Raw genomic sequence first — 14729 nt, 5'->3', positions numbered from 1 at the left:
ATTCATTCATCATCTTCCGTACCGCTTGATCCTCACTAGGGTCGCAGGGGGTGCTGGAGCCGATCCCAGCTGTCTCCGGGCAGTAGGCGGGGGACACCCTGAATCAGTTGCCAGCCAATCGCAGGGCACACAGAAACGAACAACCATTCACGCTCACACTCACACCTAGGGACAATTTTTAGAGTGTTCAATCAGCCTGCCACGCATGTTTTTGGAATGTGGGAGGAAACCGGAGCACCCGGAGAAAACCCACGCAGACCCGGGGAGAACATGCAAACCCCACACAGGGAGGTCCGGAGCTGGAATCGAACCCGGTACCTCTGCACTGTGAAGCCAACGTGCTAACCACTGGACTACCGGGCCGCTTCTATATATATGTGTATATATATATATATATATATGTATATATATACATATATATACAGCTACATATATATATGTATATATATATACAGTATATGAGAGAGAGAGAGAGATAATGTAAGTTTGAAATGTTTTAAAGCATCGTACAGCACTTTGAGTTGCATTTTGATTGATACATGGCCGATTTGGTGGGTGCACACCCCCCCCCACCCCCCCATCGTAACCTATGTGTCTTGCGTATATTAAGATTCAGAATCACTGCTCGAGTGTAACTACAGTGTCCTGCCGCTGTTTGTGTGTGTGAGAGAGAGCAAAAAAAAAAAAAAGCCAGAGAGGATCAGCTCCCACAATGCGTCTATTATTATTCTTTTGGCAGCAATCAAAGTGTCACGTCAGTGCGTTACGGTTGTATAGCCGCCGGTCCGGCCGACGCCGGGCAGCGGCTGTCATAGTGATGACTAAGTGGCTTGTGGGCTCTGAGGACAATGGCCCTGCGAAGCCTCCACAAAGCACGCGGCTAATGCCGCCCTTTCAGCGAGGCCTCCCAGGCTGCTGAGTGTGCAAGGCCGCCGGGCGGACGGTCCAGGGGAGCCCGGCCCTATAAAGGGGGCAAACGAGGCTCTCTACCCAGTCGTTGATTTTACTGGATCTGTCCCACCTCAGTACCGTCTGTAAGTATGTCAATATATTCGATTTGGAGTCGGCTCTGTGAACGCGGGGTCATCGTCAATGTTTCTGATCAGTCGGTGTCATTGTGATAGGTTTGAATTAATTCTTTTTTGGGGACCATGCAGTTAAGTGTAAGTGACTAATACCCGGATTGGTGTTCATCTTGTTTTTTTACTTTTGACTTTCTGAGATTCTGGTGAAAAAAAAAGAAAATTTCTTTTAAAATTAAAAAAAACATTTTTTTTAAAAGAATCTTTTAAAAAAGGAGATGACAAAAAATTATTTTAAAATTTCTTTTAAAATAAAAAAAAAATATTGTAAAAGAAATGGAAATATTGCACCTGACAAACCGTGTCATTTACAATGATTAATTTCTTAATTGTGACGATCATTCGCTGATCAATTTCCATTTCGGGACAAGATCTCTAGGACAAGATGATGCTCATTAAACCTTGTTGCAGGTCATTAAAAAAAAAAAAAAAGGGGGACAATTTTGGGATAAAACTTCTTTCTTACTTATCATCCAAATAATTTGGATGATAAGTATTATTTAAGCTAGCGTACGTTTTCCCATGCATGCGTCCAATAATACGGGACCCGTAACTGACACTACGCCTTTTGACATGATGCAGTAATATGGTCAATGCAACAAAATGAAAAAAAAAAAAAAACATAGGACAGCCCCCCCCCCCCCACCACCCCCTTTCGTATTTAATGGTCAAATTGAGCTCCAATGTAGCAAATGTGAGAGGAGTGTTTCATCGCTCCATTCAATTGTCATGCGCGATGCCTCTTTTCAGAGAGCACAAGTGCGACGGCGGAAGCAAGCGGGAGCAGCCATGAATACTCAGCAGTTGGAGCAGATGGGCCAGTTCAAGATTACCGTTTGGGAAGAAGAGAACTTCCAGGGCAAGCGCTGCGAGTTCATGCTGGAGTGCCAGAACATCATGGAGCGAGGTTTCAACAAGATCCGCTCCATCAAGGTCGAGAACGGACCGTAAGTAGCACTTTGGCTACCGGCGCTCGCCAAGTCCACCTCATTTCAACGCATTATCATACTATGATTGGAGAGATGTAACCAAAAAGCCCATGGTACTAGAACAGCTGAACTTTATTTGGGATTGGTTTTAGTCAGCTGGAATTGGGAGCCTTAGTTAAGTTAGTTGTGAACAATTAAAAAATGCTAGTCTTTTTTTGTTGTTGTACAAAGCCTTCAGGATTGTGCTAGGAATCCCCCCCCCCCTAAAAAAATGACATTTGGGGTTCATCAGAGGCCCTTTAAATTGGTGGCAGCTGTGTGCTCAGTCCCATTTAACATGAGTTTCTATGTGATTGGTTCAATCTGAACATAGCCACATCCCATTTATGAGGGGGTGTGCACACATGTGCAAATGTTTTTTTTTTACACCCCATCTCCAAAATACTACAAAGGAAATCATTTGAGCAATTACAGAATTATGGTCTACATTAATGGTGGAGGGCGGCCCGGTAGTCCAGTGGTTAGCACGTGGGCTTCACAGTGCAGAGGTACCGGGTTCGATTCCAGCTCCGGCCTCCCTGGGTGGAGCTTGCATGTTCTCCCCGGGCCTGCGTGGGTTTTCTCCGGGTGCTCCGGTTTCCTCACACATTCCAAAAACATGCATGGTAGGCTGATTGGACGCTCTAAATTGTCCCTAGGTGTGAGTGTGAGTGCGGATGGTTGTTCGTTTCTGTGTGCCCTGCAATTGGCTGGCAACCGATTCAGGGTGTCCCCCGCCTACTGCCCGGAGACGGCTGGGATAGGCTCCAGCACCCCCCGCGACCCTAGTGAGGATCAAGCGGTTCGGAAATTGGATGGATTAATGGTGGAAAAACGTTGGCCTCATTTTTATTTTTTTTTAGATTTAAAAAATCCCGCCCTTAGACGGGGGTGTGTAGACTTTTTACATCCCTGTTAATAACGTCCAATTCGAAAAACTGAAATACAAATACACTCAGTAGATTCCAACTCGATATATAATTCAGATTAAAAATACAATTTCGAATGATTGTGTCTTACAGCTAATTATTTGTATTTTTTTTCCCCCCCCCGATGCGGCAGCAATTGCGCGTGCGTATTATTGCATTTCTGGTTAGCATGCATCAAGTGTGAGCCGGCTTGCGATATGAGCCGCCCGGCCGCGCGCATCTGCTGGCCGGGAGCCATAATGGCTGACTGACTGCCGATCAGATAACACGCCTTCAGCTGCGGCAGAATTAAATGTTTGCTTTGTGCCGCCTTTCACGGAAAAAAAGCAGCTGCACGCCGTGTTCATTACAGGCCATTGTGAGCCGCGTATGCGAACCGAGTTGTCTGAGCAAACGCAAAAATTGCATCTTAACAGCCATCCGTCAAACTCTCGGTCCACTTGTAGCTGGGTGGGGTACGAGTACCCCGAGTTCCAAGGCCAGCAGTTCATCCTGGAGAAGGGCGACTATCCTCGCTACGAGGCCTGGAGCGGAAACAGCAGCTACAGGACCGAGCACATTCTTTCCTTCAGACCCATCAAGTGCGCCGTAAGTGCCCGTTGTTCTTTTCGCGGATGAATTTGGGGATTGGACTTCAAAATCGGTTTTCATTCCACTTAAATGTGAATCGTTTAAAAAAAAATGTATTCTTACGCACCAATTTTTTTCACTGTAGCGAGTTTGCGCCCAACGCCAGCGAATAAGCCACGTGCTTGTTCAAAATACACAAAATCTCATTCTCTTAGTTGGATGTTTACTTTGACAGTAAACGTCAACAGAGACCGCCACAGCTTCACGCGTCATTTTTGAAGGGCTCTTCGCAACCCGCATAACTGCCGTCACTCGTCCCTCTCGGCATCAGCGTGCAACCCGAACCGTGGCGAGGAAGTGATTCTTTGACACGTCACTAGAGGGAGCCCTCGCACCAATAGCGGCACTTCTATTGATGGAACCAAGTTGTCATCGATCCTGCCTCTGTGTTGTCTCTCGCAGAACCACAGCGACAGCAAGGTGACCCTGTACGAGAGTGAGGACTTCCAGGGCCGTAAGTTTGAAATGAGCGACGACTATCCCTCCCTACAGGCCATGGGCTGGTGCACCAAAGAGGTGCCGTCTATCAAAGTCAACTCCGGAGCGTAAGTTCTTCAGAACTCTTCTGCTATGTTCGTAAAGAAACAAAAATGAGATGTATATGTATATATGGCTCTGTTTTTGTTGTTTGTTTTTTTTTAAAGAATATTATCTTGTTTCCTGAACAATATGTTCTTTGTAAGAATTATATTTTTTCCGGAATTAATTAGTCTTCGGAGCTCTGTCCTTTTCCACACAACGATGTCCTCAGGCAAAATGTTAGTGCGCCACATTTAAAAGAAAAAAAAACGCAAATTGAGTCATTTGTGTTCACACCCACAACAGCGCAAATCGCCCTATTTTGACCCCCTTTCATTTGCTGGCTAAGACGAATCAAGATTAAATGCCTTTGGGTGTGTGTGTGTGCGCGTGTGTGTGTTTGTGTGACAGCTGGGTGGCCTACCAGTTCCCCGGTTACCGCGGCTACCAGTACATCCTGGAGCGAGACAGACACCAAGGCGAGTACAGAAACTACAACGAGTACAGCACCCAGGCTCACACCAACCAGGTGCAGTCCATCCGGAGGATCCAGCACTAAGCTTGAGCCAATCCGAAAAACTGAATGCTTTCCTCACTTCGACCGGACGGAGCACCGCCGCGCAACAGTAGATGGACTCAGCCGTTCTCTCTCACTGTGGCTCGACACGTTTGGATGTCTGAATGCCTGCTTCCTTCAACATGCGCAAGCATGATTCTGGAAAGAGGAAATAAAGGCTTTTGTTCCAAAGGATGCCGCTTCAAAATGTTTTTTTATTTCGAGTGATCACGTACGCAGTACATATGCGACACACGCACGCAGAGCTCTCCTACCTAAGACAGAATTCTTGGAGAGGAATAAAGCTCAAGTCAACCCAATTTGGTGTATCACGACATGCCGTGAAAATCAAAGATTGAAATGTATTCGCGCTATTGTTTATGTGGAACACGTTTTAATCACGTGCACCCGATGCGCACGTTTGAATGAAATAAATCCAAAGTCCATCATTTCGGCCACGATATAAAGCATGTCACACACTTTAGCGAGGGTTTTATACCTCTACCGATGACAATTTTCTAATTTGGATTTAGCATGACATCTTCAATCCCTTTGTCACGACTGTATATGCAGACTTCGGCGCGGCACAGGGTGTGTTCACCGTTTGTCTTTAGCTAGCTAGCTAGCTAATGTGGATATCTAGACGTGGCTATGCTAGCTAGCTAGTACGCTGCTACTAGCTATCATAGCCACGTCCGCTATGACACAATTGCGACCTACTCCGAAAGAAAGTCTTCTGGTTGCGTTTCTAACTTGCGTTGCGCTCGAATGGCTCTGCTTTGGTGTGCGGTGTATGAGAAGGACACAATGGGATCAAATAAATAAATGTTCATAATTCATAATTCTTGCGCTAGCTAGGTGCGATTGAAGCTAAAGGCCAAATGGCCGTCTTTCTTGCACGACCCAAATTTGTGTTTTTTTTTAATTGACATGCTAATGCTAATGCTGATTAGTCGATGCTTTGCGACTCCACAATCTTTGCCCGTAGTTGACGTCCAAAATTGGGTCCTCGACAGTGTTTTGAGAAGACTTCAGAGTTGTGTGATTCTGTTCATGACGACTGCGGCCCGATTCTCGAGAAGACACCAACTGCACTTTGTTGGAATTCTTCGTGTTTAAAACGGAAACCGGAACGGAAAGTTTAGCCTTTGTTTGGCTATTCTAATGTGCCAGAATCATATTTATTTTACAGTCACAGATGTGGATCCTGGAGTGTGTTTACCTCCACACGCACCCCTCCCGCTCTCCAGGACATGAGAGTCCACCTTACACACCCACAACCCGGTATGAACTTGTAGTCCCACGCCCAAAAAAACCCAGGATATTTTAATAAATATGTAACTGTGTGCACAGCGCACGCCTTTATCAAATACGCATTCCTACGCAGTCGGGTTAAAGCAGCTCTGCTGTCACTCGGCGAGGACTGACGCTGCTCGGTTGTTCACGTACAGGTGAGCTGAGGTGCAACTTGGACTACAAAGTGCCAAAGGTAAGTCTGCCAGCGTATTTACGAGACGGGGGGGCGGCCACAACACTCTCCGGAACCGCAGCGTTGGACCAAGAACAAGGCGCTAGTCTCTTGCTAACTCTCGCTTCTATCTAGCGTAGCGGAACGGCCTCGGTGGACTTCTTTCCGGAGTGGGAGGTCAAGTGGATGCGGTCCAGCCTTCGAGGCTTGTTTTAAGTTGCCTGCGACGTGTATTTGGACACAGGCAGCTAAAGCAAGTCTGGGATGCGAGAGACACCCGTCAGCCTCGCGGAGAAGAAGGCGCCGTCCCGGACTCGCGAGGGGGTGGCGGTGGCGATTCCTCTCCTCTCCCCCCCTGTGAGGTGTTGAAGGCCTTTTTAGAGCATGTGGGAGTGGGATGGAAAATGGAAAAAAATGAGAAATGTTCAATGTTGATGCAGAATGAATGTGTTTGCTAAGTCACTATCTTGAGCAATGATTAGCAGAGCACTCCGGGCTAGTCCTCTGATTACTTGGAGATGGACGATTATAGTTTTCTTCAAAGTATGTTTTTAAACTATTTGACTTGATACCACGCAAGTGTGTTGCTGCCACACCAGGAAAAAAAAAACGTTCAATGTTACGTTTCACCTTTCTGTGTGATCGGTTGTCACGTTAAAACGTTTGGAGTTTCACGCTGTCATCTGATCAATTTCACGTTTCACGAGAAGGTAACGAGTTTGGTGTTGCGTGTGATACGTTTCACATTGAAACAAGACCATTTTCACACACAAAAAAAAACGTGAAAATATTTCCGTTTTATAACGTTAAAATGTGATGTTAGATTTGACTTCCGGTTCACGTGACTGGTCGAGTGACGCGTTACGCAAAAACGGATGATAGGCTGTCGCCTTTAAACGTAATATTCTCGTTTCTGCTCTTTTAGTATTATTTTCAGTTTTTTAAAAATGATGGAGTATTTGTTCAGTGCAAGATTTTTAAAAAAGTATTCTGTAATAAAGCAAACCACAGTTCTCAAACGACTGTTTCGTTTCCCTCTTCCCAATACCAAAATAAAAAACAAACCCCAAAAGCTGATATTAATAATTAAAAAAAAGACTAACTAAGAATGATTTCGCTATGATTACAGTGAATTTTACTTTACATATTTTAAAAGCATTTTCGATGATATTTTATTTCATTCGGGAATTTTTTTTTTCGAATGATCTTGTTTGTTTCCGTGAACTCCTTGCTTGGAATCATCATGTGCAATACACTTGAATTGAATCATATTACGTCGATTTTTTTCGTATTTATTCACAGTGTTAATGTTCCATAAGCGTTACAATGACTTCCAATAAGACACTTTTTAGTGTCCCCCCCCCCCCCCCTGGTGAACAGGCCTATATATTTTCATGGTGCTCATCATTTTTTGAGATTTATTGATTTATTTTTTTTCGCCCATCTAACAAAAAAATGTGAATTTGGAGGGATGCTGCACCCCTTTTTTTCAATGCTTTTGTCCATCCCGCCCATTTGTGCTTTTTCTTTTTTTTTCTTTTTGGCACGCAGCATCAGGTTTGCAGCGTCCGTGTTGTCCGACGTCCATTCAAGCATGCTCGTCAAGGTAAAGGCCTGTCCGAAGTGCAGTCTTGTCTGTTTGCAGAGAGCAAAAGAGGCGGAAAATCAAGCAAGACGTGAACTGGTTGCCATGTCAAACACTTCAATTCACCATAGAAACTCAGATCTTAACGCGGCGACTTTATTAAACTGCGATGGTGGATTGATAAGGGCCCAATTTCGATCACCCTTGCTCGCGTTTTTTTTTATTTTTTATTGTGGGCGCCAAGGCGGTCTGACAGAGGTAAATTGCTCTTTTAATTAAAGCAATGCAGCAGAGGAAATTGCTGTCTGAATATTGTCTGAGAGAGGGGGGGGGGGGCGCCCGCTGACAGTTGCCTGGAAACTTCAATCTGTCCACTCGCGTTTATTCCAGATCCCAGTTATGAGATAAAGTTTAATAAAAAAAAAATCCCCCCGTTTTCCTCCGCCTGCAGCAAGCAAATGAAAGCCAAGCCTTTTGTGCACAAGTGAGCACAATGAGAAGGGAGAGTGGAGGAAAGCTCGTGTTCAACATGTTCCTCTCAGGTGCGTCGCTTCGGGCCCCCAAACGGGAGTTGGTTTTCTTTTCTTTTTTTTTTAAATTCAGAAGCGTCGGGGCGGGCGACGTTTTCCATCCGTTGCTCGGCTTTCCGCTCCTGCGGGTCGAACCTTCTTTTCAATCTGGGGGAGCTCGTGCGCTCTTTTGTCGGAAATCGGAAATCCGTCTTCCTGGACGCGTTTCCTGGCTCCTCCGAGGAGCCGGACCCGCCCGGACCAGCGCCGCCCAAAACCTCACCGAGCACCACCGGCAGCACTTTCGTCACACGAAGCGAATTCTCGCATGACGACGTTTCGTTAGGACAGACTTTCGGGGGGTTTTCTTGGCATTTCAAGACAGTCGAACTGTCTGTCGCAAATGCGGAAATCCGTCAGATTGGTCGAAGTGATTTCTTGGAATTGACTTTTTGTTTTTTCCCCGTTTCCGATTTCAGATCCGACAGAAAATCTGTTGAAAGACAACAAAGGAGCATCCTGGGGTCCGATCAATACCGGAGCACAAAAAGGTGAGGCCCCTTTCAAATACGATTACAACATAAAGAGATGACACCGTCGCCTCTATCCAAAAAAAATATATCAACAAACGAATTTTCTTTCGTGAAGCTCCGCAGGCCATTTTTCGTCACACTTGAACATGCGAATGCTTTTGCATTTCTGTGTTCTTTTTCATTTTGTGTGTTCGCAGGTTGAGATTTGTCAAGTCATTTCCACGGAGAGAGAACAAAAAATAAATAAATAGAGATTTCTATTTTGGACTTTCAGAAAACAATCCCGAGAATAACGCCGGGCGGACAAAAGGCTAATAAATAAAATACAGCTATGATTAAAAACGATCGATGAATAATTGCTTCCGGTATTTTCGATAATAAAACACAATGCAATAAAAATGGAAAAATGTTAAGATCAATGTAGACAGTTGATGATTTGTTGTGATTTTATTTCAGAAAAGGAGGCAGAACGGTAGAAATGAAAATCAACAAGAACAAATATTTTGATTGAATTCCAAGAATAGAAAGTTATTTCAGACATGTAACTCAAGGCCAAATAAATTACAATGAGGCTTTTGTCTTTTTAAACCCCAAATAATTCTCCCAGAAAAAAAGGACAGCATTTAAAAGGAAAAATAAAAACAATTTCATAAGAATAAGAAAAACAGCAAAAATAATTGTACTTTTGGACTGAGAATAACACATTAAAATGTGATTAATCCGTAAAATCCTTCATGAATTGAGGAAACCGGCACAGCCAGTCTGTCGTATAATAGAAAATATCATTTATAATGTTTTGATAGGACCATCATCATTTGGACGTTATTTTTGTAATAATAATAATAATGACATGATTAATTCATCATCATTTTCATTGACATCAGTTGTATTTGTCACCTCATCATCATTGATTTTAATAAGATATCCTTTATTTGTCCCACACTGGGGAAATTTGCAGCCTCCAGCAGCAAGAATGTGGGTAAATAAACAAACAAACAAACACCGTTCAATTAAGTGCAATATAAATACAAAATGGATAAATCGCAGTGCTATTTACAATTGTTTTTCACATCATTTAATTATTATGATTATTATTGTTATTTTTATTCAGTAGCCTGACAACAGTCGGTAGTTAACATATTTCTGTTCGCATAATCATTATGATCATCATCTTCATCAGGTATCATCGTCATCAATTTTAACGTTATTTCTACATCATCATCATCATCTTTTTTTTGTTCTATTCGTTATCCTCATTATTAATTTGAATGCTATTTCTCGTATCATAAGTATTGCTATGATCATTATTGCTCCTCCTCATCATCATCAATTTTAACGTCATTTCTGTTTTCATTATTCTCGCTATTGTTGTCCTTTTTTATCATCATAGTCGTCGTCGCAATCATTCCTATCTTGTTATGAATAATAAAAATAATAAGGAGGGGTTCCTTATTATTTTTTTTACCGCTTGGACGAATTTGCAGACGAGTTTCTGTATTTTATTGTCTTGATTTCCGGACGCTGACCGTTGACGCGGCCTCAACCGCTTCCGCCGCCGTCTCGCAGGCAGCGGCCAGATCCAGCTGTGGCAGTTCCTGCTGGAGCTGCTCTCGGACAGCAGCAACGTGTCGTGCATCGCGTGGGAGGGCACCAACGGCGAGTTCAAGCTGATCGACCCGGACGAGGTGGCGCGGCGCTGGGGCGAGCGCAAGAGCAAGCCCAACATGAACTACGACAAGCTCAGCCGGGCGCTACGCTACTATTACGACAAGAACATCATGACCAAAGTTCACGGCAAGCGCTACGCCTACAAGTTCGACTTCCACGGCCTGGCGCAAGTGTGCCAGCCCTCCTCCACCGAGCAGGCGCTCTACAAGTTCCAGGGCAACTTCTCGCCCATCCCCTTCTCGGGCATCTCCAAACTCAACCTGCACGTGGGGCCCGCCGTCGGCCCGTCGGGTTTCTCCTACTGGGCCGGCTCGCCGTCGGCCGCCGCCCTCTACCACCACCACCACCACCACCATCACCATCCCCACCCCCACGGCGCCAACCTGCAGACCCCCGCCCCCTTCGCCACCGTGTCCCCGAGCCACATCGGCTGCGGCGTGAACGGCATGAACACGCTGAGCAACGTTAATAATCCCTACAATTGAGCGAGTGACGTCGTGGCGCAGGTGACGTCACGGTTGGGGGAAGGATCGCGCGTCGCAGTCACTTCCGGGGTGCGAGCGTGACGTATGCGGCGCTGAACAAATGCACACGGAAATAAGTGATCTCTCCAAGAGGCCTGCGGTTGGGTCAAACATAACCCAATTATGGGGCGAGGGGAGATCGACCGCTACTTGGGTCAATTTGAATGTTTTTGTGCAAAAAAAAAAAAAAAACGTTGTTTTGCATAACGTTAGTCAAATTGACCCAAGCGCTGTATATTTTTCTTTCACCCGGCAGTTGTAAGGGTACTGTATACAACAGCGTAGCCTCTTAATTAATTATTTTAAATGACGTCTTTAATTGCCGACGTCACAATTTCAACCAGGTCATCAGGTAAGTTGCTCGCTCTTACTTTTACATGACTGTACATTACAAACGCCGCAACATCGAAACCGACAACATTTCATTGTTGGCAACTTTCCACCACGGATAAACCAAGCTACCAGTTGCAGCTTCCAGTGGACATTATAAGAACGTTTGATGCCGTGAGGGGGCGTGGCCTTGGTCAGTGATATTCAAATCTGGCTTGCAGCTTGGAAACAGGAGACTCTACTTTGAATTAACAGATAGAACAAACAGTTCCAAAATACAGGATAGGAATGAAAATGTAGATCCAATTTCAAAGTTCAGTAAAACGGAACTGTACTTAACAAAGGTTGCCTCAAAAATAGGAAGCACATTATGGTTATGATTAAGGTGTCAAATCCCAAAATGTACTTTTTGTGCATTTCTGACCAGAAAAAAATAAAATAAAAATAAAACATTGTTGAGTGTTATGCCTGAATCATTTCTGAATTATTTTTGTGCGGTGAAAATTCTGAAATTTAGCGAGAAAACGCTAAACTCTTTCACGAGTCAAGCACGTCATGTCGTTCTACAAATTCTGATCAATTTCTTAAGCACTACACACGCGCGAGATGATAATTAGACGTGCCCTTTTTAAATACTTTATTTAAACCAAACCAAAAAATAAAAATAAAAAAAAGATGTGAATGGATTACACAAATATTAATTATTCGGGAAATCCCTGAAGGATTCAACCATCTCACCCGTGGGGATTGTTTGTTTGCAATAGACTATAAAGTGGTCTCGAAGGAAAATAAAATGTTATTTTTCTTGTTCTTGTTTCATAAGTGTATGTGTTTATTTTTCAGCGTCAATGAAATGCAACCGAAAGACGGCGCTGCATTAGTAGAACATTGGCGCCATCATGCGGCCAACACTCGACATCGATCGCCTCGCGTATTTCATCGTACAGGGGGGGTGCTCCGGTTTACGACGCAGTAACGTTCCCACTAAGGCTACGTCACCCGAATTTGTACTCAAACATTTCTCGGCAACACATAATGAAATTAATGTCTAATATTATAAATCAAATAATCTTTTTATTTTACTTTTACTTCACTTTTACTTTGACTTTTATTAGCATAAAAGTAGTAACACGTTTACTTTTTTTGTATTAGCATAAAAGTAGCAACACATTTACTTCCTTTTGAACGTTTTAATTATTTTCACATGTGTTACTCGTATTTATTTTTTTTTTACTTTTATTTTTGCTTGCTCTACTGGCAAAGCATTGACGAGCATTTGCAATGACCACCTCGCAACCAGCTGGCGGCGCTGTCTCTTCATCACCAGATATTGTCTTACGTAACAAGGTGCACACAAGATACATATGCGGCCTCGATGCATTTGCAAATTACAGATTAACCCCAAAATATCCGCAGTGCTCTCGTGACACTTGCGGTATGATGAAACAAACACACACACACACACACACACACACACTGAAACGACTCCAATGTCACTTCAAAGTAGTGCTAACAGGTTGACTGTAGCTTGAGTTAATAATAGCAAAATGATCCTTATTGCCAGGCCTCCACCACGCATGCCGCTAATCTCACCTCAACGGTTGCTGCTAAGCAACTCTCCTCATCAGCAACCTTGCATAACACTTGGTGGGTGTTTACCTTCCTGAGCCGCAGGAAGAAGAGTGTGAGCTCTCAAGGAATGGAGGGGGGGAACAAAATGACTGTATAACTGACCTCTCCCTCAGAACAAAGTCTTTACAGTTTTTCTGGCTGGCCCCAAATTGGGCAGACTGCTTTTGCGCAAAATTGCAAAACTATCATGGCAAGCCACTTCACGATCAGGTAGACAAAATTCAGATTGCACCCCTTTGTGAAAAAAAAAAAAAAACGGTGAGTCCCAAGCACCGTGAGAGCTCCTTAAAATGGCAGCTGCCGCAATCAAGCAGTTACCATTCCAACGACAGAACACGTCATCAATATCAGCTTTGTGTACAATTAAAATGGCCCGTATTTCACATGGAGTGTGTCACTTAGCGAATGGAGAAGTTTGTCATCCAAACTTTTTGTGACATTTTTGCTCGATTGTGACCGTGAGATTTTTCTCATGAGGGATTGGTGTGTTGGGAGACGCTGCCCTTATTGGCCGGATCAAAAAGTGTCCTCATGTGGTTAGATATTCTTAAAGTCACTCGCGGACCATTATTTTGCATCATTGGTGAGAAAACTCTTCGTCCTACAAGTCGTTTGAAAATCAATCAGTCTGACTTTACCGCATGAATTCACAGTATTGTCGCCTATAAAATACAATTTTAAGGAAACACTCGGCAAATCACCCCTACACTTTGCAAAAGTGGTACGGCCCTTGTTGATTGAGCTATAAAAGCTTTGCTTTGGCTCATTAACAGTTTGCCAGTTGGACCTGCAGTGGAAACTCAGCACCCTTCCAAAAAAAAAAAAATAAAATAAAAAAGGGGTCCCGGTAAGCTCTCCGTAGCCATTCATACCTTGATTTGTACCAACGGTGGCTTGACGTGCCTGTGCTGATTACTGTATGATGTATGTATGAGGGGAAATGCATTTCATCTGCGCTGTATGTTGCACATGGAGCACATTTGACAATAAAGTTGAGTTGAACTTGAACAAAGTGATTGCTAGCTTCCAGAAACAAGCAGTTAGCAGTGCCCCACTTAGCACTGCTTGTCCTAGCACGTTTGCACAGAGTCTTTCTTTGTCGGACTTTCTTTACAATTGCCCGCTTTGTCTTATTTTTGAAGGTGTTCGGTAATATGTCTCGCGAGTCATTTCGCATTTACACTCGTGATGCAGTTGCCATGAAGCCAGCTGTTAGCCTAGCTTCTTTGATATGTTTACATCTTTGATATGTCTTTGGCATTCGACTCAGCATGACTTAGATTTGTTCTTGGTTTTACTGTTCGGTGCTTTCTAGCGTCTTTGTTACCAATTTGTTTTACTGTTTATTGTATATGTTAAATTGTTCCGTGTACAGCACTTTGTATGTAAAGATGGCTGTTCGAAAGTGCTCTATAAATACAATTGAATTGAATTGAATTGCGTGTTTATCTGCTACACTGTCTTCTTTATATTGTCTGTCAGTTTGGATCCCTATTGGGGGCCATGCTGCCTCTCACTGGTGGACCTCGGTACTACAACCCATTTGTCTTTAATTGTATTTTCCGCCGCCTCTGTTGGTCATTAAAATAGCACTTCTTCCCCCAGAGCCCATTTATGAGATAACCTGTCTTAAAACGTACATGTTTAAATCTTTCCACTTAAAAAAATGCGAAATTCTTTGGTACCAGCCACTTGAGAGCATTAGGACTGATCTCAAAGAAGAATACATGCTGGCTTACAACAAACAATGACTCACTTCTGACCTGAATCTTTCAATTGTCATTTTTCCATTTACA

The 14729-nt window shown here is 43.7% G+C and overlaps 2 protein-coding genes and 1 long non-coding RNA gene across 3 annotated transcripts; all 3 read left to right on the top strand.

Moving 5' to 3' along the window:
• Positions 1–838: 838 nt before the first annotated feature.
• Positions 839–4876, top strand: cryba2b (crystallin, beta A2b). Its single transcript, XM_052082658.1, has 5 exons — positions 839–1034; positions 1833–2029; positions 3426–3567; positions 4012–4154; positions 4540–4876. The coding sequence occupies exons 2-5, from the start codon at positions 1872–1874 to the stop codon at positions 4685–4687; spliced, it is 591 nt and encodes a 196-aa protein (XP_051938618.1). The 5' UTR covers positions 839–1034; positions 1833–1871; the 3' UTR covers positions 4688–4876.
• A 1201-nt stretch (positions 4877–6077) lies between these two features.
• Positions 6078–7171, top strand: LOC127611877 (uncharacterized). The gene is made up of 2 exons (XR_007965493.1): positions 6078–6173; positions 6288–7171. It is a non-coding gene; the product is annotated as an uncharacterized LOC127611877 (long non-coding RNA).
• Positions 7172–7688: 517 nt separating this feature from the next.
• Positions 7689–12039, top strand: fev (FEV transcription factor, ETS family member). The gene is made up of 3 exons (XM_052082651.1): positions 7689–8279; positions 8726–8797; positions 10346–12039. The coding sequence occupies exons 1-3, from the start codon at positions 8231–8233 to the stop codon at positions 10930–10932; spliced, it is 708 nt and encodes a 235-aa protein (XP_051938611.1). The 5' UTR covers positions 7689–8230; the 3' UTR covers positions 10933–12039.
• The last annotated feature ends 2690 nt before the right edge of the window (positions 12040–14729 follow it).

This window comes from Hippocampus zosterae, chromosome 12, assembly GCF_025434085.1.
Source record: "Hippocampus zosterae strain Florida chromosome 12, ASM2543408v3, whole genome shotgun sequence".
Classification (NCBI taxonomy): Eukaryota; Metazoa; Chordata; class Actinopteri; order Syngnathiformes; family Syngnathidae; genus Hippocampus; species Hippocampus zosterae.
Note: the sequence above shows the minus strand (reverse complement) of the source record. Positions and strands in the feature narration are given on the sequence as shown.